Below are 23,244 nucleotides of genomic sequence, written 5' to 3' on the forward strand. Positions count from 1 at the left end.
AAATTCAAGCAAATTTAGACCACACAGAATTATGAATCCACTTTATTATTTTTATTTTATTTATTTATTTATTTCCAATTTTGATGTGAGCGAATAAATAGGGAAATTTTGCTTGGATCCCTCTCACTTAGGACAGGATTCTTCCATGTACTGTAAATCTACGAAATGGGCCTCCCAGTTTTACTTTCTTTTCGGTAATAAAAACTTGCCAGAAAGCATTTTCTTGATATTCTGAGTGCTGATAGCATCTGCAAAGTTATCAGTTATCACAAATGCTCTCAGTTTTAATTCTTTTAACTTCAAGAATTTCAACTTCTCTTTTTTTGAAGAACGTTGAGATAATGTCCATACAGTCACGTGATATTTGCACATGGAGTTCAATAAATGTTACAGAGGTCATATAATCTACTGCAACTGTCAAGTTCTGATGCGTGTTGTTACATAACAATGACATTACATGTGACCCATGTCAGATAATGCAATCTGCTAAAATATTATAAAGCAAGAGCATTAACTGAAGTTTCAGATGGGGATCAACTGTCAGTGGAACAGGTAAGCAGCATATTCATTAATTATCACGTTTGTAAATAAAGAAATTATTTTTTAATAAAATATAGTAATAAGTGGTTAAATTTTGATTTAGGAAATGTTGAGACATATTATTATTATTATTATTATTATTATTATTATTATTATTATTATTGTTGTTGTTGTTGTTGTTGTTGTTGTTGTTGTTATTATTATTATTATTATTATTATTATTATTATTATTATTATTATTATTCATTGCTATTATTTTTAGAGCATAATCTATACTAATAATAAATCTGTAGCCGAAATTTTGCTGGTAATTTTCGATTTTCCAAAAATAATTGGTCCTAACATATATAATTAACCACCCTGAAACCGAAAATCGCTTTTTTGAAATTTTTGTTTGTATGTCTGTCTGTATGTTTGTTACCTTTTCACGCGATAATGGCTGAACCGATTTCGATGAAAATTGGAATATAAATTAAGTTCGTTGTAACTTAAGATTTTAGGCTATATGGCATTCGAAATACATTTAAAAGGGGGGTTATAAGGGGGCCTGAATTAAATAAATCGAAATATCTCGCTTATTATTGATTTTTGTGAAACATGTTACATAACAAAAGTTTCTTCAAAAATAATTTGCGATAAGTTTTATTCCTTGAAAAATTTTGATAGGACTGATATTTAATGAGATAAATGAGTTTTAAAATTAAAATAACTGCCATCTAAGGCCGTGTAATGAATTAAAAAACAAATGACTTCGTCTATAAGGGGCCTTGGACAACAACAATCGATAGCTATGAAAGAGAGCCTACAGAGAATGTTTCTGTGTTTGTATGAAGTAATATCGGAAGCTAAATTAACAGATTTGTATAATTAATTATTATTTCACCATTGGAAAATGTAGTTTCTCTAGATGGACATAATGCTATAATGTTATTACAGTAACTTCTGATATAATATAATATAATATGTAGTATTATATAATATAATTTAAGTTATTTGAAGGGTTCACAACCATAGTGGGCCAAGCATTACCATAATTCAGTGGAAACCTATAACAAGTAAAATAAAATATACACATTAAATCTAAATGATGTCAATCTTCATTAAACTATGGTTGCATGTAATAAAAATTAAGAAACATGTTAAAGGAATTGTCATTGCACCAAATGAGTGTCTCTGGACCAAAATGATCGCATTTTAATTATTTGGATGCAATTTAAATTAAGTAACATATTAAACGATTTATCCTCCTATCAAACACGAATGTTCCCTGGATCAAACGTCCTATTTTAATTATGTAATTACTTTATATTTATTTCTAACGGGTGCAGCGGAGCGCACGGGTACGGCTAGTAATAATATAAATTAGAAATAGAGGAAACATTTTGAAGAATTTTTATTCGAAAATATTAATTAAAAAACACGTCAGCTACTAATGTAAAATTTTGAAAATAATACATATCAGATATACTAGTTTTTTCCTAAAGATATTATTCTCTTCTTTAACAGCTCATTTTACTAGAGATTCAAATTTCAGTGTTCTGTTACAGAAATGTTATCATATAATAAATTACGAAGTATATATTACGTGACGCCTCTTTTTATGATACAAAAAATTTTGTTTGTTACCCTTTGGAAGTAAAATACAAAGGTATAATTTGAATTTACAGCAATGTAAATTCAGTATATAATCGTATTCCTGCAAGATATATGGAATTGAACTAATTTAAAAATAATAATTACCATCCTTACAGTCCACAAAAATGGCTCCAAGAGCAGATGATTTGCCAGAGTCATCGCTACCAGGTTTAAATAAGTGTCCTACATATAGGAAGCAAACACTTAAAACAGCAGATGTCTGGATTGAAGGTAAACGCGTTGATGACAATACAGAAGGGCTTTGGCGTGTGCATGATGGATTGTACGACTTCTCCCAATGGATACATAAACATCCGGGAGGATCTGATTGGTTGGAAATTACAAAGGTAAGTCCCATTTCTAATAACAGGTAACTTAGTTCTGTGATAAACAAATTAATTATTTGATAATATGTATGCACTTTCTCAGAGATATGTAGTAGGCAAAATGACTTAAGGTTTTCCTAGCATATTTCGATTTCTTTTAGTAACCAGTACCGGTAATTCCATTCTTATACTTTCACTATTTCTTTTGCTTTATGGCGTTATAGCTCAAGTCGAGCCTTGGTCTCCTCAATGCATTCTTCTAGAAATGTCTTTCTCTGGCTTTCCTTTCCCATGCCTTAAACTTCAGTAGGCTTTCAGCATCCACCCTCCCTGCGTCTTCCCATCTACTCTTAGGTTTTTTCTGTTCTTTTGTCATACACTTTATTATTGCTTAAATTCTTTCTTAGGTATGAAATACATATCAGTTCAATAACGACAAGCTAATTGCAACCATTGAATCTTAATAAATGTAGTAATTTTCATTTCTTCAAACATACTGTATATTTCTTTGTTGTATCTAATTTTCTGTCTGTTCCCATTCAATTTTGATCCAAAAATCCTTTGTAAAAATCTTCGTTTCAAAATTATCCAATATGCCCACATTTTTCTTTGTAATTTTTTTGATACTTCGGAACAATGATAAAGATAAATTAGTCTCACAGTTGTTATATAAATGCTCAATTTACTTTCACTATAAAGGGTTCTGATTTGAATATATGTAACAACATAGCCTAGGTTATTATGGTCTATTGGCTAACAGTATTCTTCTATGCACCTCTACATCTTCATCACTGTCTTTACTGAAAGGTTTGAGAGTTTGATGCATGTTGAACTCGTTGTGGTTCTTCCTCCTCCCAGTGTTGGTTAGTGAAATACACCGTCTTTCATAAGTCCGTGAAACATTTTAGAAATTCACCACAAATAAACTAAGCAATGGATAATTGTAATCCTTATACCTATAGAACGAGAAACTCGCCAAGCTTTGTAGAAAAAATCCTGTATCGCATAGTCGTCATGGTTTTCTGCTAGGAGGAGTAGTAGTGAATTAGTTTTGTTCCTAAAAGCCTGTGATAATTACATTTTTCAACAAGACGGCTATCTGGCTCATTTCCACAATGATGTACCAGGATATCTCAACACAAATTTATCACAACATGGAGAGGACGCTGTGGACAAATATGACATCTTAATGCGGTGGCTAATGAAGCTGTGTTGGAAGGAGTGGGTGAAGAAAGAATGATGCTGGAACTGATCAGGAAGAGGAAAAGGAATTGGTTGGGTCACTGGCTGAGAAGAAACTGCCTACTTAAGGATGCACTGGAAGGAATGGTGAACGGGAGAAGAGTTCGAGGCAGAAGAAGATATCAGATGATAGATGACGTTAAGATATATGGATCATATGAGGAGACAAAGAGAAAGGCAGAAAATAGGAAAGATTGAAGAAAGTTGGGTTTGCAATGAAAGACCTGCCCTTGGGCAGAACACTGAATGAATGAATGTATGAATGAATGAATGTATGTGGTGGTCATCCAGGTCACCAGATTTAACACCTTACGATTTTTTCTTGTGGGGATTTGTGAAGGACATTGTTTTTTTTTTGTACCCCACACTCCCTGCTAACCTTCAGGAACTTCGCGACCATGTCACCGTGGCTGTGGCACTGATTGATCGTGATATGCTGACACACATGTGGGATGAAATGGGTTATCGGCTAGATGTCTGCCATATCAGCAAGGGTGGACACATTGAGCATTTGTGAGATATGTAAAAAAAAATTTGGAGAGTTTATCTACATTTCTGTCTAATGAAATGTAGTATCTATTACTTAGTTTATTTGTGTGAATTTCTAAAATGTTTCACGAACTTATGAAAGACCTGGTATAATATCATATTAAAAAATTAATCACTTCTTTGCCACACCATCTCGACTCCTGTATTGTCGTTATATATAAATGACACTGGTGTATTTTTGTTACAAGATCTGTTATTGTTCCATGCTTATATAATTTCCTTACATTCAAAGTTCTCAAATTCATGTCCATTTTCCCTAGTTTGTTTTCTTTGAGACTTGTCAAATTAGGAAGCATATTATTAGGTTCACTGATAATTGTAGTTTCACAAGGTGAGATCAACAATCTAATGCTCAGTTCTCAACCTGGAGAATCAACCTACCAGTTTAAGCATTTCTTGGAGTTTTCTGGTCACACTTACTTGACATAAGTCACTAGGAAGTACAAAGTACTTTCTTATGGCGGAGTTTTATTACCATTTCACAAATATCATTTTCTGTCCAGGTGGCATAACTTAAGGATTGTAGTGTAACTATAGTAATTTATTTTCATACATACTGGTATTGTAATTATGGGCACAACTTTTCATTTGTAATCAAAGATTTACAAGAAGTAAATTTATGAAGATGTGTTTTTTGAAGGCATAGATTCATGGGGTTAACACTTCTTATCAGAATTGAAGTTAGATAAAATAAATTTAAAAATGCAGATAGGTTGTGATTACAGTTTCTATTATCTTCATTAATAATTCTGTAAGTATTTTTCTGATATTAGAAGAAAATTAAGGAAATTGTTTTACAGTATTCTTAAACATTTTTTTCAGCATTACTTAATACAGCAGTAAAACTTTATAAAATTTAGATTTTCAAATTATAAAATAAAAATCAAAATGCTTAACAGTTACGATTTGAGGGAATGATTTAAAAAAGTTAGATTTTCCTTTAGAATTAAAATTATTGCTACTCTTGAGAAAATGTTTAATGTACCCTACACTCTAGATTAGAGCTACAAAATATTCCTGGATGTAAAATTCTCCAGTGGAATTAAATTTTCCACCTAGAATCCCTGTCTCAATTAACTACCACTTTATTACTACTATTACTAGATGAGTAGAGAAAATAATCTTGGTTCCTGAATTTATCATGTAGATGATGTTGGTAATATTTATTAAAAATCAAATAAGAGCAATCATTGAAGCTTATAGATATGAAAACAATAAAATATGTTAACTAAATCAATCTCTTCCTGAAGTGAATGTAAACCACATGAATTACAAATTATGTAAACGTAGTGCCCGCAGACTTGATATCTCAGCACATTATTATCATTATACTTTACACTCATTTATCTAACAAGTTTAAAGACGTCTATTACGCAGTAGTCCACCAATACACATTAATTATGTTCTCATCACTTCTTATGGCTGATAACCGGCATGGTATGTTACATGCCATGGTTCACAGAAAAGTTCATATAGCTGTCAAAGCTCACCAATACCAGATGGGAGAAGTACGTACAGAAGAATAGATTATTGAAGTAAATACAATCTCTCTTTCACATATTTACCTTCCATTTATACTAATAACAGATTAATTTCATATGGAAAATAAAATTATTCTATAGGATATATCATATTACTATTAACTTTAATAATAATTTGTTTTCATATTCACAAAAGATAACAAATATAGGCTACTTTCCTCAGTCTAGTATGTATGTCATTTATCTTATCTGCATTGAACTGTTGCCCTTTGGATAAACTAAATTTGCTTTGTATGCTTTTCTTCCTTTTCAATATTACCATACTAACGTTAGTGAAATATCACATCTCATTATTCCAGATCAGTAAATAATTTTTAGTTTCAGGTCTGATTTACACCACTTTCGAGACAAACCTTTTATCATTTAACAATATTAGGGAAGAAAATTTTACACCAAAGCTTTATAGATTAGGTAATGAAGATAAATTAGTTATGTAGACAGTTGAAGCTCTGAACGACAATGGGAAGCTGCACTTAATAGCCTGAAGTTACTAATGTTATATTTGGAGGAGGGATCCATTCATTACCTACAGTGGTATACAAAATTTTGTCGGAGGCGGGGAACATTATTAAAATTGTTTACAGTTTACATTATCGGTATTTAAAATGTTGTGTATTATTATTATTATTATTAATTAATTAATTTATTTAAGACTATAAGGCCTTCTCTTTCTTCCTACCAGATAGCATATATAAATACAAAAAAGAAATACAAACACTGATGCAAATAATATAAATTAAATTAAAGCCCTATAGAGGGTCAACAGGTCAAAAGAACACTATAGAGCTCTCATCGAGCTAATACAATTATAATTAATATAATTATAATTATAATAATTATTAGCTGAGTTTTCACAGGGGAATGTGAAACTAGTTCCAGGAAGAATTTTTGCTACAACATCGTCACACTGCAACTGCAGAGAAACATTTGCCAGTGTGAAATTTTCACTAACCTCGCTAGAATCACTACGCGACATTTTGCTAAAATATTGTAAAATTGGGCTTTGGGTTATTCAGACATATCAAAGAACCCGGAACGATAATATGAAGTTTATATTAAAAATATGAATTGTTAAATGCACAAAACATTATGTTGTTTCACAATAAAGCCGGAACTGAAACTAACAAATGGGTGAATACCACTCTTAAAATGAGTTTAAAATCGACAATGCACAATATTTAACAATATTTGCACTGCAGAATTGTCAAAACAATCTTTTCGATATGTTTCACAAGTTACATTTCATATTGTGTCAGCTTAATTTTATTACAAGGTCAGTACTAGGCGGTAGGTCTGTCTATAATGAAGATAGCATTGTTATAATTCGAACATGCCATAGCACCAAGCAAAGTAATTATATCGAAGGAGGGGTAGGAGGATTATGCCCTATGCGATGTAGATTTTGTTACTCTGACAGTGAAAAATTAGAGAAGGGAAATCGATTATGGATTAAAAAAAAAACTAAAATGTAAATATGTAATTTTTTCAAAAGATTCAAAGGGGAGAAGGTTCAAACCCGGTAACCCTCCCTTGCGTACGCCCCTGGTTGTCTATGTCTATATATTTACGATCTAATACATCTATCTAAAGTTTATGATTAGCACTATAGCACAGCAACATAGGAAGTAGTGGACATACTGAAACAGGTGTATCAATCAACCAATCAATCAATCAATCAATCAATCAATCAGTCAACCAATCAATCTTCTTAATGTATCCAGCTGTTTGCTGACAACATAAAGTCCACTGTAGTCTATTCAGTTGTTTTTCACGAGAAATGAGGGATATTTTGATTGGTGTTCATTATAGATGCCTGTTGCTAGTAGCCAGAGTTGGGGTGTAGTCAATATATACTGCAGGGCTGTGTCTTCTGCAACTGGTACTGATGATTTTAATTGACTTCTTTTGTGGTTTATGGATGGACAGTATAGAAGAATGTGTTCCAGATTTTCATCATGATTATTACACCACAGACAAGTAGGATTATCTGAAATGTGAAACGTGTATAAAGACATACAAAAAAATGTTGAAACTTTATTTCTAACAAACTCTCAAAATAAACTTTTACATTGTTCCATTTGAATTATCTAATTAAAACACCTATTTTGCAAAATATCATAAGATAAGTAATTGCACATTCTTTTTTGTGTTACAGGGAACAGACATCACCGAAGCTTTCGAAACACATCATGTAGCAAAGACTGCAGAATATCTACTCAAACAGTTTTTCGTTAGAAATGCAGTGGGACCACGTTATTCTCCTTACACATTTGATGAAAATGGCTTCTATCGCACGCTGAAACGCAAGGCACGGCCAATACTAGCAAAGCTTCCTCCAGGACCTTCAAAACAATCCAGATTCTGTGCAGATTTTCTGCTTGTTTCTTTTCTGCTGCTTTCTACAATAGCTGCTGCCACTTCTAATTTCAAGCTTGGAATTCTAGCTGGTATTATCCTGAATTTTACGGTTGTTAGTGCACATAATTTCTTCCATATGAAGGATAATCTACGCATGTATTATTTTGATCTTTCCTTCATGCCATCACGGTAAGTAATCAAATTAAATAACGCCAATGATTTAAATAATGACCCCCAAAAATTTTGATTTATAAATTTTCTGTACTGATTCAAGAGCATTAGGCTCAGTGTGAAAATTTGTGAGATGAATGGCTGGTCACTGTTTATGATCTTTCAGTTTATTTTAATTACGTTATCCAAGTATTTCTCTTGATTCTAAATTTTAATCATTAAGCTCAGAACCAAATTATTGGGTTGGAGCATAAGTTCGTAGCATTTTTTGTTGCTATGGTAGCTGTGTCACTATAGTACTATTAAATGAATGAAAGTACAGAAAAATGCTTCGAGCTTACGCACCAATCCAGTACTATGTTCTGTGTAGTGCATCCATTCATAAAATTAAACTGTCACTGAAGTTATTATAGATGAGTAGATCTTTTATACTTTATCCATTATAAGAATTATTAAGTCCAGTATTTGCTGAGAGTCATTAATACATTGCAGTAATTTAATATTACAAATTAAAATTGAGAGAATATATTATAGACATAATGTCTTGTTCTCTACAGTAGAATCCCTCTTAACTGGCACCAAAGGGACCAGGCCAGTTCCAGATAAGAGATTTTGCCGGATAATTGAATAAATAACGGTATATACAAAAAAAAAAAAGTTTGTATTTAATGGTGCCAAATGTTGAAACTGCAGCCATTTGAAGCTTGTTTCTCTATCACTTGCTCGTAACTGGATAAACATAAAAACTGTGTGGATATTCCTTATAATAAACACATCACGCAACACAAATAATACACTAATTCTAAGTCAGAATATTCGCTGAAAATGAAAGTTCGTGCGAACTTCCTAATGTGGTAACACTGACGGCCTGAACATAACTAAATAAACATAAAGACTGTGTGGATTTTCTTTATTAGAACACATCACACAACACAAACAATACACTAATTTTAGGTAGGAATATTCACTGAAAATGAAAGTTCATGCGAACTTCCTAATGTGAAAACACTTACGGCCCAAACAAAATCTGTGTGGTTTTTCTTTATTAAAACACATCACATTAATACACTAATTTTAGGTTCGAATATTCACTCAAAATAAAAGTTCGTGCGAACTTTATAATGTGGCAACACTTACGGGCCTAACATAAAAACTGTGTGGATTTTCTTTATTATAACACATCACATAAAACAAATAATATATTAATTTTAGGTTCGAATATTTACTGAAAACGGAAGTTCGTGCGAATGTACTAATGTGGCAACATGATAGCTTAAACATAATTGAATCGGTCGGAGCTAAAAGGAATTAAGTCACTTTTGACAACTTTTCAGGAGAAGCAAAAATATTCCACTAAAACACAAATATTATATTTTTATATTATAGAAGACAAAAGAATATTTAAAAGTCTTAGTTCCTTCTTCCACCGTTCGATGCGCATGACATCAGTTGTTCAAATTGTTGCATAACCCAAAACTTCATATTTTGACTTAAGTCCTTTTAGCTCCGACCGATTCAATTAAATAAACATAAATCTGTGTCGATTTTCTTTATTAGAACACATCACACAACACAAATAATACACTAATTTTAGGTTTGAATATTGACTGAAAACGAAAGTTAGTGCGAACTTCCTAATGTGGCAAAACTGATGACCCAGACTGACAATATAACAGATTTAATTTTTTTTTGGCCCACCCAAAAGTGCTGTTGTTTTGGTATTGCCAGTTATGAAGGAATGAATCTATTCCATTACACATTATGTTATCGATAATGATACAAGATCCCTTTTTTTTTTTCTTTTTTTTTTTTTCTTTTCAGAGACTGGCGAATTAGTCATGCATTGAGTCACCACTTGTACACAAATACGTTGTTGGATCTGGAACTTGCAGTATTTGAACCACTATTACAATGGGTACCATATTGCACAAAATCTGTTATTGTTCGCTACGCATCCTGGATCTACTCTTTTATTATTTACGCTGTCTTCTTCCAGTTACATGTTTTTCTAAAGTAAGTATCATTCCTATCCAAAAATTAATTTCAGTAGTATTAATGAAGTTCTATTTCAAAGCTCCTGGAAGAGCAGATCTAAATTACTTATATCTGCAATGTCTTTATTACAACTTGAAATCCATTTCGTGAATGACATATAATAAAATTGTTGATAAACGACAGACATAAGGTTTGTATAAAAGAAAATAATGAAAAAAAAAAGTTGGACATTTAACTTAAAGTAAATCAATTCCAATTTTATAATCTGAATTCGGGCTATTTAAATATTAAATACCAGCTTGGACATGAATAACTGGTTCACCTCATCTTGCCAGAATTTGCACTTACCTGGTCTGAAACTGTTCTTCCTCCTATACTGGAATTATTTCTCCTCTGATATTCAGTCATTCCATGGTTTGATCAATGTGTGCTCTTTCATTTCAAACGTTTATTATGTGATTAATATCCTTAACTGGATTAATTCTTGATTATCCGAAGACTTTCTTATTTCGTTTGTTCATGTGTATATTAGGAAAGTTTTTCATCATGTGAATCTTCAAGAAATTCAGTGTGTTTTCTAGTGACTTTATAGGCTTGTTGATTTTACATAGCAACAGTGCTTACAAACATTAATTCGTTTTATTTCGTTTTTGTGTAGTTTATTTACGCGTTTTAGTTTAATTTATCAGTGATGTCAACCAACATCCCTCTGTCTACTCCATTTGATTTTACTAACACTTCTTCTGTCACTTGTACTTTATGTGATAAATCTTTTACTCATCAAGGCATCAATACCCACATTTCGAGATGTCACACATCAGAAGATTGTTCGCTGAATATTACCCCAGCAGCAGCAGAAAATCCTTACGATATTTCTACACATATTAGTGCTACTAATCAACCTGATGATAATGATTCATCATTACGACAAAATAAAATTGGATGTATTTATTGCAAAAAGTTGTATGATAAAAGGGGTATTCATAAGCACATGAAAGTGGCTCATGGTATACGGTCAACTGCACTTAACATCTGTCCTCATTGTAATAAATTTTTCAAAGGTGTTAAGCAGCATATTGCTAAAGCTCATCCGGAAGAATTTCGTACTAATCTATGTTCTAGTTATAATTCTAATAATCAGAATGTTTCCCTTGATATACCGGAGATACCACTCCCTAATCTCGAGAGTGAGAATGTTTCAGACAAAAATGATGTTCATGGGTTTCAACAAAATTTGGATGAGTGGATTCAAATTTTTCAGAGTAATATGGACGAGGAAAACTTTCAAAAATATACGGAAGATTTCAAAGATTTTCTTGGTACTGCTCATCATTTTCTCCCAGGCCCCAAACACCCCGCCACGCGGTATTATCTAGCACGCAGACGTGGTGACTTCAAAAATAATAATAGACACTATACTGAAACCACAAATCCGCAAAGGAAATCCAAACGAGAAAAGCAAGTCAGACTAGAAAAATACAATTACCAGGTGACACAATTCCTATATTATAACCAAAGAAAGAAAGCAGTTCGTGGAATATTTGAACCAAAGAAATGTCCTTTAAGTATTCCGGTAAATGAGATTGAAACTACGTTTAATAATAAATTTAATAATGTAAACCACCATCACTTGGATAATTATCCGAACCATATTACTGAAGTTGACAAAGATGATATTAACAACAAATTTCTGGATACTGTTAGTAAGGAAGAAATTCTTAAAGCTATGCAAGGTATTTCGATTGACACTTCTGCAGGACCAGATAAAATATTGATGCGAACTATTTAATGTGAAAAAGTTGCAGTAATTTTAGCATTAATAGGAACTAAAATGTTATCACACAATTGGGTACCTAATTTTTTTCGGAAAGCTAGAACTGTTCTTATATATAAAGGTGGACAAAAAAAGGACCCAAATAATTATCGACCTATAACCATTTGTTCAGTAATTCGAAGAGTTTTGGAGAGGTGTCTTTGTTCAAGAATGCAACAATACGTAGAATTTAATGAAAACCAACGAGGATTTGTATCTACTGCTGGTGCACAGATTAATGCCTCTATATTAAATTCAGTTCTTCGTAAGGCCAAAATCGAAAAAGAAGATGTCACCATCTTGTTTCTTGATGTGCATATAGCTTATGATACTGTTGGACATCGGCATTTGGAATCTGTCATTCACAATTCTGCCCTTCCCCAAAAATTACAGGATTTAATTATAAATTTACAGTGTGGAAATGAAACCCAGATAGAGGTTGGAATCCATAAAACAAAACCCATACCGTTTAAACAAGGGGTTATGCAAGGCGCTCCTCTTTCCCCAATGCTTTTTAATCTCAGCATAGACCACATTTTTGATGAATTATCCGAGCCTAGTGTGGCTGAAGAATTTGGATATGACCTTGTATCGGATCTAAATAATGTAGTAACATTAGGATTTGCGGATGATATTGCACTTGTTGCTAAAAGTACAATTGCTGCATCTGAAATATTTACCATGACAAAACGGTCATTACAGCAGATCGGATTAAGTCTAAATGAATCTAAAACTCAAACCATCGTTATCGAGAAAGGAAAATTAAGTAGTACGACATTGAATCTTGGAGGATCAATTGTTAATAGTATTGATGGAGATGAACGAATCAAATACCTTGGGATTAATTTTTCTGATGAAATTAAGTTTGACATTGCCAAAGTAATCAATAATTTAAATAATAAGATCCAAGCTTTAACATCTACTTATCTTCTGAAACCAGAACAAAAACTCAATGTTTTAAATATGTATATTTGGCCTATACTTGTTTATCCTCTTCAAAATGCTCCCCTTCACCAGCTTTCTGACCGGTTTCTCGAAGATGTGGATAAGTTAATTAAAAGTTCGGTGAAGGAAATTTTATGTTTGCCAGGAGACACGCCCGACGCGATGTTGTACACCGAACGTAAATATAAGGGTCTCAGCCTTTTCAAAGCTCAATGGGAAGCATATTTACAGCATCTCAATATTTGCAACACATTATTGAGAACCTCGAATCCTCTTGTCGTTTCTACAAGGAACATAGCAGCAGAAAAGAAAGTATGTTCCAGGAAGTTAAAAATTCCACCTGAAGATCTGGATATAAGTAACATCAATGTCCATAAACTACGACAAAATCTTAGGAAACAAGAGTACGACAAATGGTGTGCGCTTCCACATAAAGGAAAAGGTGTTATTTTATTTCAAGAATATACTCCCGGAAATAAATGGATTTTTTCTAAGGAGGGTCTATCTTCCTCTGAATGGCGGGACGCAATTAAGATGAATGCTAACGTAGCACCAGTGAGAAGTCTTCATGGGAGATCCTTGGACGGTTTCCGTTGCAGATACTGCAACGAGATTGAAACCTTAGCACACGTCCTAGGATCCTGTCAGCATGGAGAACTCCTGAGAAATTCACGCCATCATAACATCCGAAAACTAATAGCACAAGCCCTTAGAAACAAATCCTTCGAGGTCCATGAAGAGGTGCACTGCGTTGCGTCTGAAGGCGGCGGAATTAGAAGAGCGGACATCGTGGCTCTAGACAAGACTAATAGTAAAGGCTTTATACTGGACCCAACTGTTAGATTTGAGATGAGCCAGACCCAACCATCCGAGGTCAACAAAGAAAAACAACAAATTTATGAGCCTACTATTCCGTATTTTCGAGAAAAATATCAGATGGAAGGCACCTGGGAAGTACATGGCTTAATGATCGGAGCGAGGGGCACCATCCCACGATCAACTGTAAACACTATCAAAACATTTGGAATCCATGACATCATTCCAAAAATAATTACTTCAACCATTAAAGGGTCTGTGGCAATTCTGAAAAATCATTTATACGGAATATCATAATACCCCCTCCCCCCCCTTTTCTATTCGTTAGTGTGTGATTGTTACAAATATATGTACAAATTTATTATTTCTTAAACTTAAGCTCCTAGTTCACATTTAAATTTGGCTCATCTATCTTACTGTAATCATTACTATTCTTATATGTGTGTTATTCTGTGTTTTTAGCAACCCAGGATGCCTGGGCAGACTATTTCTTGAAATAAATTATATATATACACAAAGTAGATTAGCTCACAGAGAACGTGGATGAAGAGAGAGAGAAATATAAAATCAGAAATAAAAAAAAAAGAGACTAAAATAAGAAAACTGGAAGATGAATATGAAAAAATGTGTCTAATGTCTACCCACTTCACTTTCGTGATTCGGGTTCCGCATACTGTGGATAGGTGGCAGGACTGTGACCCATTTTCAAGTTGCACACCACTTTGATGGGTCACATTATGCATGATGTGTAGTCTGTGAAGAGTTATGTCATGTACTAGAGTGAGTGTATATGTAAGTGTAGTGTAGGGAATGGGTGAGGATGATGATGAAGTGAGGAAGGGAGAAGGGGAAACCTGGTGCCGGCACATAGCCTATTCCTGTCGAATAGCACAAGGATCTGCCAGGCTTAACATCCCTATCCGACAGATGAATCACTATTAACAGTGGCATATGCCTTCTCTTCATATGCACTGCGGAGAGATTTGGAACCCGGACCAGCTAGTCTGCAGGCAGATGTGCTACCACAGAGCTAACTTGGCAGACTATGGAAAAAAAAAAGTAAAAATAGTAGATAGGGAACTAAGAAGTGTATGAGTTTGCATATGGGCTATTCCATCTCAAACCGACCGAAATATAGAGAAAATTGACCTTGCAATTTTTAAATAAAATGAAACTTTTTTTTGTACATAGAGAACTGTAATACAATGCTTTGTGCAAAGTTTGAGGCATCAGAACTTCATAGCGTTTAAATTAAAAATATTTAAATTTATCGTATTTTCATAAAATTAGCAACTTTAAACTGTTGTGGGTCCGAAACCCTTTCACCCAATGATCAAAATCATGGTTTATTTTGATGCTGAGAAATTGAAGTTTATATTGACATGTAAACAGTTTTTCTTACCTTTTATGGAAATGGAGAAATTTAGATTTTTCTTCATTAAGACGCCTTTGACCACGAAAAAATATTTTTAAAATATATGGTTAGGTTCCGCATTGAAAGTACAAATAAACACATATTTTTTACTGGTGTACCGTTGATAAGAAAGTGTTGAAAATATCAAATAAAGAAAATAAATAGTACGCACATGAAGTAACCAGCTGACTGTGAGATGGGAGCTGGCCAAGACAAGCAAGGCCAGGAGACAAACATGTGATGTTTCGTCTAGTAGCCATAGCTGTGCTAGCTTTATCACAAGTTTTCATAAACACAGGAGTAAAATGACGCCCAACGCTCGCTTATCTTCAACTCTCAGCCAGTGTGTGCGGTACTGTGCCGTTCAAGTCTAGGCATGTGAAAATAATTTATTTAATACCCTCAAAACTTATTGCCGAGCCACTAAGCAAACAATGCCGAAGTCCCTCTTAATAATGCAAGGATTTTTCTCAATATTTTTTACATTTTTACAAATTGGCAAAAAGCCTAAAAGTAAGTAAAATCATATTATCTGTCTCTCTGTATACAATAAAAAAAAAGGATTATTTCTTAACATAACCTACCAAATGTCAGCTTCAAAATGAGCTCCCGTTCAATGTTCTGCAGTAAATGGTTCCAGAGTTCTGAGCGCTGAAAGAAGCTTGTTTTTATAAAATACGCTAAATTTGTCGCTCAATAGTACGAAAACCGTTTGACTTTCGATAGTATATTTTTGAAAATGCACTGTCCTCAGCACCTTGTATAAATAGGGAAAAAATTAAAGTATTAAAAAAATGCGAGATTTTTTATTGATCGATTTCATATGGAATAGCCCATATATTACCTAATGTCCATTCGAAATTTATATACATATAAATAGGTATCCAAATTAACTTCGATGAACTGACTTTGCTAATCAACAAATTTAAAGGAAATGTTTTAGTTTAGTGTCCTTGTAAATGGAAAAGTAATTCTTCAGATTAAATTTTTTGTTCAGAAACAAGTAAAAATAGTGATAAAATTAAAAAAGAAAGAAATTGAAATTTTATTTCAAGTTTTCATGGTATTTATATGCCTTGTTTCAGATTATTTCTGATTTCTAAAGGCAAAGCAAAGATATTTTCCAGGAGACAAGATTTGATTCCGTACATACCTCTGCTTGTGATGTACACATACAGTGGTGCCTCATTCATAGACACTTTCATCATGTGGTGTTGGGTGGTTTGTATTTCAAGCTTCTTCTTTGCTTTAAATGGTTTCAATGCAGCACATCATCATCCTGAGATCTTCCATGATGGCGATGCACCTAGGTAAATACAGAAATACAGTGCAAGAATATAGAAGTTGTAAAGTCATATAGAACATTTCCCAACATACTTTTTTTTTTTTTTTTGCAGTCTTTCTCTCTCATTTTTACCTTCCATTTTATTTCTCCATCTCATTGCTCTATATTGAGATTTTCTATTGTTCTCAACCTAAATGTCTTCTAGGTCTCATTTTTTTTCTTTTAATTAAAGAGTAAATCAAAATAACGATTCTATTTTTTGTTTTCTAAAAAAAATTTACTTTCGTATCGTAAACAAGTGATTACATTTTGTTAAATGACGAAATTAAATATTTTTAAATAACTGAACATTTTATTGTACATTCTGCAAACTACCAATCAAATGATTAGTATTATTTCAGTCATAAGTACATTTTAAAGAATTAAACATTATATCCTATTTTTATTATATGTTTTATTTATATTTGTTTTGTCCCTTTGGAAATGTCTTTGGGTATTGGTTAAATTTTGGTGCTGGTACAGAGTATCAAGAAATTATGATTTTCCCTTATGCTTTAAGGGGTTAGGTACAGCTTACAGCAGTAAAATGTTTGGAAATATTCAACATTTTTTTCCTCCATTACTGTATCTTGTACAATAATTAAAATTGGTATGTGTAAAACACTGTCCTCCTGCTATACGAAAAAAATATTTTTACTATTAAAAAAAATTATTTACATTTTTTTTCTTCAAAATTCAAAACTGTTACAGTTCACTGTGCAGTGATGAAGCGTTTCCCTCATGACTCATAAACTTGTTAACTTTTTCATGTTCTCTATCTTTTCTGTTATTGCTGAAACTCATGTTTACAATATCATGCTCTTTCAACTACATTTCTTAATAAATAATACCTTTTTTTATTTTGTGTTAGAAGAAAATACTTATATTTGACCATTTTTTTAATGAATTTATTTTTTATCAGATAATCTATCAAAGGTAGAGAGGTGATTTTACATCATATTGCAGATACGATATGCATAAATACACACAACAAATTTCGTCACAGAATGTTGGATACTTTTTGAGTTGTGAGGGAAACGCGTCATCATTGCACAGTGAATTTTGAATTTTGAAAAAAAAAAAAAAATAAAAAATAAATAAATAATTTTTTTAAATCGTAAAAATATTTTTTTTCTTATAGCAGAAGGATTGTGTTTTACATATACTAATTTTCATTATTGTAGCAGATGCACTAATGGAGGAAAAAATGTTGAATATTTCCAAAATTTTACTCCTTTAAGCTGTACCTAACCCCTTAAGAAAAATCTAACATAAAATATTTAATTTGGTTTTACTCTTAGTTTGGCCATGTATTTCTGTCGACAATCTGTAAATGATACATTTTTATTTATACCTAAGTATGCTATTTAGGTACCTGGTATCTAATATTTTTCTGAGGACCGAAGTTTTAGTCTCCATTAATAAGTAACATTTGCAATAAGTATGATAGTGGTAATTAGAAATTAAACTTCCATAATATGATAGTCAAAGATTGTGGTACCTAGTAATAATGTTTATTCGAAATACCAAAGCAATTTTATAATTTTATAATAAACTGCAGAATTATATTCAGTGATACAGAATGCGGGTTTTAAGAAAACATTATACAAAAAAATTTAATTGAAAATAATTAACATTTCTTCTTCCTTCCTCTTTTTTTTTTTTACAGAACCGATGACCGAGACTGGGGGCTTGGTCAAATTGATACTGTGAGGGATCGCATTGAAATTGACAACTCTAGATTTTTAGTGTTGGTAGCATTTGGTAACCACTGTCTCCATCACATGTTCCCTACACTGGACCATTGGAATCTTCATCATTTTTACCCTGTTTTTTATGAGACTTGTAAAGAATTTGGAGTCACATATAAAACTACTACAATTTTTGATTTGCTTAAAGGCCAGTTTCTTCAGCTGGCAAGAACAAGTAGCAATCCTAATCCACCAAAGAAGCATAAGGAATAATGTTATTTTAACAGAGACTGAGCGCAAGGAACTGTACAGTATCAATATCACTTTATGTCAGTACACAACGTTGGACTGTCTTCCACAATCAAATAATGTCAACAAGGTATCTTTTGTCTTAGTATTTTGGTTTGTATCTATCATTCTTTCTGAGACTCTATTTTGCAAGAATTCTAAAAGGTAATAATGAAATAATATTCATTAGTAAGTTACTTAATTGGATTTAGGTATGTAAGTAGGTTATTTATTCAAAAATGTTTCGAGAACAAAGAAGAGGCATATCTGTCTTAACATAATGATGTGTCAATAACAGACGAGTCGACGGCAATTTGGAAGGCAGTTGTCTGCTAGCGTTTGCGTCAAGAGAGACAGATAGAGAGAGCAAGGCAGCGTACAACATTGCCACATCGTACTTCACGAGCACGTGCAATACAAATAGCGCAGGAGAGAATTTAAATTATCAAAAGACAATAATTAACTTAGCCGTTGATTACTGTAAGCATGACACCAAACAAACCCTCTTTCCTTCACTAACAATATTCTTTGCACGGTTCTCAATCCCACACCACATGCTTCTGCAGTCGTTTCTTGCATGTTGGCAACATTGCTGCCAGCATCAAGATGGCCGGCAGCGTTCTGCTCGTTAACGTTTTTAAAATAATTATACATCTTAAACCATATTTTCCGCGCCTGCTTGTGTAATACTTGTCTTTTTACAGTCTCTTCTTCCATTTATTTACCCTACATACACACAGTAAATGTTAGTTTTACTTATTCAATGTATTGAAATACTCACATGTGAACAAACGAACTCGGGAAGTGCTTGTTATAGATTGACTCTGATGGTTCTATTGTACAAGCTTGTGACGTCACATACCAGAAATGCTACGCGCATATAGAAGCTAACCGCCTTCCGAAATGCCGTCTAGTCTAATTAATTTTCTCTTCTGGATAGTGTAATAAATATGTATGTCTGTGTGCGTGTGTATTATATCAAGTGTATGCCTTATGGTCAAGAATGATAGGATTGACAGAGAAATGCAAGTTTTTGATTTTACAGAAAAGGTAAGTCTTCGAGATGTGTGGCCAATTTCTTTATAAGGAAAGAAGTAAGCCTGGAAGGACCCATGTCTTGAATCTCAAATTAGCTAGTCAGTGTTGGAGAACTTTATCTTAGCTTGAGTATTACAACTGTCATGTAGGCCGTAGTACAGAAATTAAGTAAAGTAGCAATATTACATTTTTAATTCAAACCATCTCTCAAAATCACATTTTTATTATTCATTATAATTTATTTGTCAGGGAATGAAATGCCCCTACCAGTCAGCCAAAATAATCAACAGAAAGATTAAAGAAGAAGTAAAAGAACAAAATGAAAGCGCAAGTAATAACAAGTCTTGGTCTATCCTAAATAACAAATACTCAGTACCCAATTCATCCAGACAAGAAGCAATGGCGATGTTTTGTATTGTAACAGGACATGATTGCTTGGCAGCTCGCCTACACAGGATTTACATATATCCATCACCAAGTGCAACGAGAAAAACTCAGTAATGACAGCAGATTATCTTCACACATGTCCAGCATTAGCTGCATTAGAATTGACTTCAGCATCAAAATTATATTGGGAAGCAAGAAGCAAAATGGAGTTCCTCCAAGTTCCTGGGCGTTAGACTACTACTACTACTATTATTCATTATAATTGTATTTCTCAAGTTGTCATGCATTAGTTAAGTGAAATTATTTAGATAAATACATATACAAATAAATAAATACTACATGTACAAATATCTATTGTATTAAAGTTGTGATATACAATTACAGAGTTGTAATATACATCTATTGTAAATTAACTGCCTACCTAAAATAAACCAAAGCAATTCTGTATACAAATTAGTATTGTATTCTTTCAATGAGATGTAATAGCCTGTATTGTATAATTAATTTTTTCTGTATAATTTTGAGAAACTAATTTAGTGTTCTAATTTCGTAAAATTTTCCTTCCTGTTTTTCCCCCCTTTTCCTTTTCTATTAACTAGAGATATCATTCCATTCCAAGTTTTTGGAATTGGATAATATACATGGTAGAGCAATTCTAATTACGCTCGCCACTAGTTACCAGGCCGTACCAAGGTGTGTGAAACAAAAGACAATCGAAATCGTGGTAGTAAAATTCGCGACTGTATTCTTAAATAATTGACTCCACCAGTCAAGTCCAAGGTTTACAGAGTATAATGGCGGTGTTTTGAATATACTGAAAGAAAATGTAAATTCTTATAGAGCTTATAGTAGGTTATCACAATGAAATAAAGGGGGGGGGGGAAGTGTGGTTCAGGGAATGTCATTGAAATGAACGAAATTAAATTTTCGATTAATGTTCGCCAAAGCTTTAACTACGTAATTATGACAGTGTTGCTGTTTTATTTTTGGTCTGGAGAAAATACCTGGTCATATAACATTTTTGTATTACATACGAGTAATATGTATGTAAATGAAACAGTTTGTTTAAATTTACAAATTATTTATTAAGTACAATAACATATGATTTAAATTAATACATGGAGAACGAAATGAAACCTTATGTTTAAATTAAAAAGTATTGTCATGTACAGCTCTGTGAGATGATAACTGCGCATGCTCGGACTTGGTTAATAAAGACCTAAACTAACCAAACCTAACCCTATATATGCAAGATGTGTAACTGAGAAAGACGGAAAAAAAAAACAGTATCTAATGCTAATGTCAATATATTTGAAAATATTGATGAGGAACAACATAATTTTAATGAGAAAATATTAATAAACCTTATCACTGTCCTTGTGTCTAATTTAACTAATATAATGTTTTTGCTCATCAAACCCTACCTAACTTTGTCGCTAACAGTGGTGCTGTCTGTCAGTAATGTTCAGAACGGAAGTAGAGAAAGAAGAAAGAAAGAAAATAAATTTCTCCTCCTAATGACACCATAGGCCAACATCATGCCCTTATGTTGGCGACGTTGTGTATTTAGTTCTATTTGGTTGTGATTGTAAGAGCACTGTTGAAAGCTACCATAGCCAATTCTCCAGTTTAGCGCAATATTTTTTATATTGTTTGTTAGCAGCATATTTCATCATGGAGCAACTAAATAGTATAGACCTATATGTAATAAAAATTCAACGTAATTCGTGCCTTTTGTTGATGTTTAATTTGAATTTGTCATTCTTATTTTATCTACTGCAATACATCCAATTTGTATACACAACCACAGTATGACTTGTTTCTTTGGTACCGGTACATAAGTTACCTGTTATTTACTGTATGATTTATAGAATTTGTCTTTCTATTTATTTCTAGGTCTAACACATTTACATAATGGCACATTACTATTTGGGGACATTTCTGTCTGTATAATGACTAATAAGCAGGTTGTGTGCAATGGGTTGTTTGTGAATAATACTTGCTTACTTACTGGCTTTTAAGGAACCCGGAGGTTCATTGTCACCCTTACATAAGCCCGCCATTGGTCCCTATCCTGAGCAAGATTAATCCAGCCTGTATCATCATATCCCACCTCCCTCAAATCCATTTTAATATTATCTTCCCATCTATGTCTCGGCCTTCCCAAAGGTCTTTTTCCCTCCGGCCTCCCAACTAACACTCTATATGCATTTCTGGATTCGCCCATACGTGCTACATGCCCTGCCCATCTCAAATGTGTAGATTTAATGTTCCTAATTATGTCAGCAGTCGTGACTAATTCTGTTGAAAATTTACAGTCACAAGAATTCGACGTTTGAAAAATCCTCTAAAATGCATCAATAACGCGTAGGATTTTTGTTGTAGAAATTCTTCCGCTCTTTCTACTGTTATAATTTTACTGTCCTGCCATTATCATTATGTTATTTATTTTGAATAGCATTTTCAGTTATATAAATAATCATAAATAAAGAACATTTACGTGTCTATAACAACTTTATGAGCTTAATTTATATTTCAAAGATTTTCATATTTTTTTACGGGTCATGGAATGGATGGATACTTATCAATGTTATGCTGTCGCATGAAACTCACTCTTAGGTTCGCATACTATGATTTTTTTTTTTTAAATTAGTGTAATAATAGTTGTAGACGCTAATCAAATGAGCTAGCTTCTATTTTCCCGCAATAACTATAGGGTCATTCCATATCAAATCAACAAGGCGCTCAACCCGACCGACTCAAAATTTGAGGGTTTGTTTTACCTTCTGCGCTAACTAAAACTGCCGAGTTTCATATGTCCTGTGCTTTTCGTTTTCTGTCAGTGGCGTTTCAAACATGAAGAAAAATCATATTTTTGTAAGCACGCCGCTTCAATTAAAATTATATATCTCAACAACGTCTCCAGATAAAATTACAAAAATTGGGTGATACATTCTTAATATGTGATAGTTTTTATTGCTTATATTGTTTTCTGCATGTATTCAATTACACTAAAAAAACATGCTGAAACAATTTTCATATATTCATATTTAAAAATGCGGGGGTTCTATTTTAAGGAAAAAAAAATATATAGTACGCCTCAATTAGTGATATAATGAACTGATAAGTTTCAACTTGGAATCATCATAGGTTACAAAGATAAAATTATGT

At 32.8% G+C, this 23,244-nt stretch overlaps 1 protein-coding gene across 1 annotated transcript; it reads left to right on the forward strand.

Annotated features, from left to right (window-relative positions):
• The first annotated feature begins 421 nt into the window (after window positions 1–421).
• On the forward strand, window positions 422–22,071 carry LOC138712386 (cytochrome b5-related protein-like). Its single transcript, XM_069844085.1, has 6 exons — window positions 422–552; window positions 2,292–2,522; window positions 7,989–8,380; window positions 10,184–10,375; window positions 16,431–16,655; window positions 18,339–22,071. Exons 2-6 carry the CDS (start codon window positions 2,301–2,303, stop codon window positions 18,631–18,633), a joined length of 1,326 nt encoding a protein of 441 aa, XP_069700186.1. The 5' UTR covers window positions 422–552; window positions 2,292–2,300; the 3' UTR covers window positions 18,634–22,071.
• Window positions 22,072–23,244: the final 1,173 nt, after the last annotated feature.

This window comes from Periplaneta americana, chromosome 13, assembly GCF_040183065.1.
Source record: "Periplaneta americana isolate PAMFEO1 chromosome 13, P.americana_PAMFEO1_priV1, whole genome shotgun sequence".
NCBI classification, from domain to species: Eukaryota; Metazoa; Arthropoda; class Insecta; order Blattodea; family Blattidae; genus Periplaneta; species Periplaneta americana.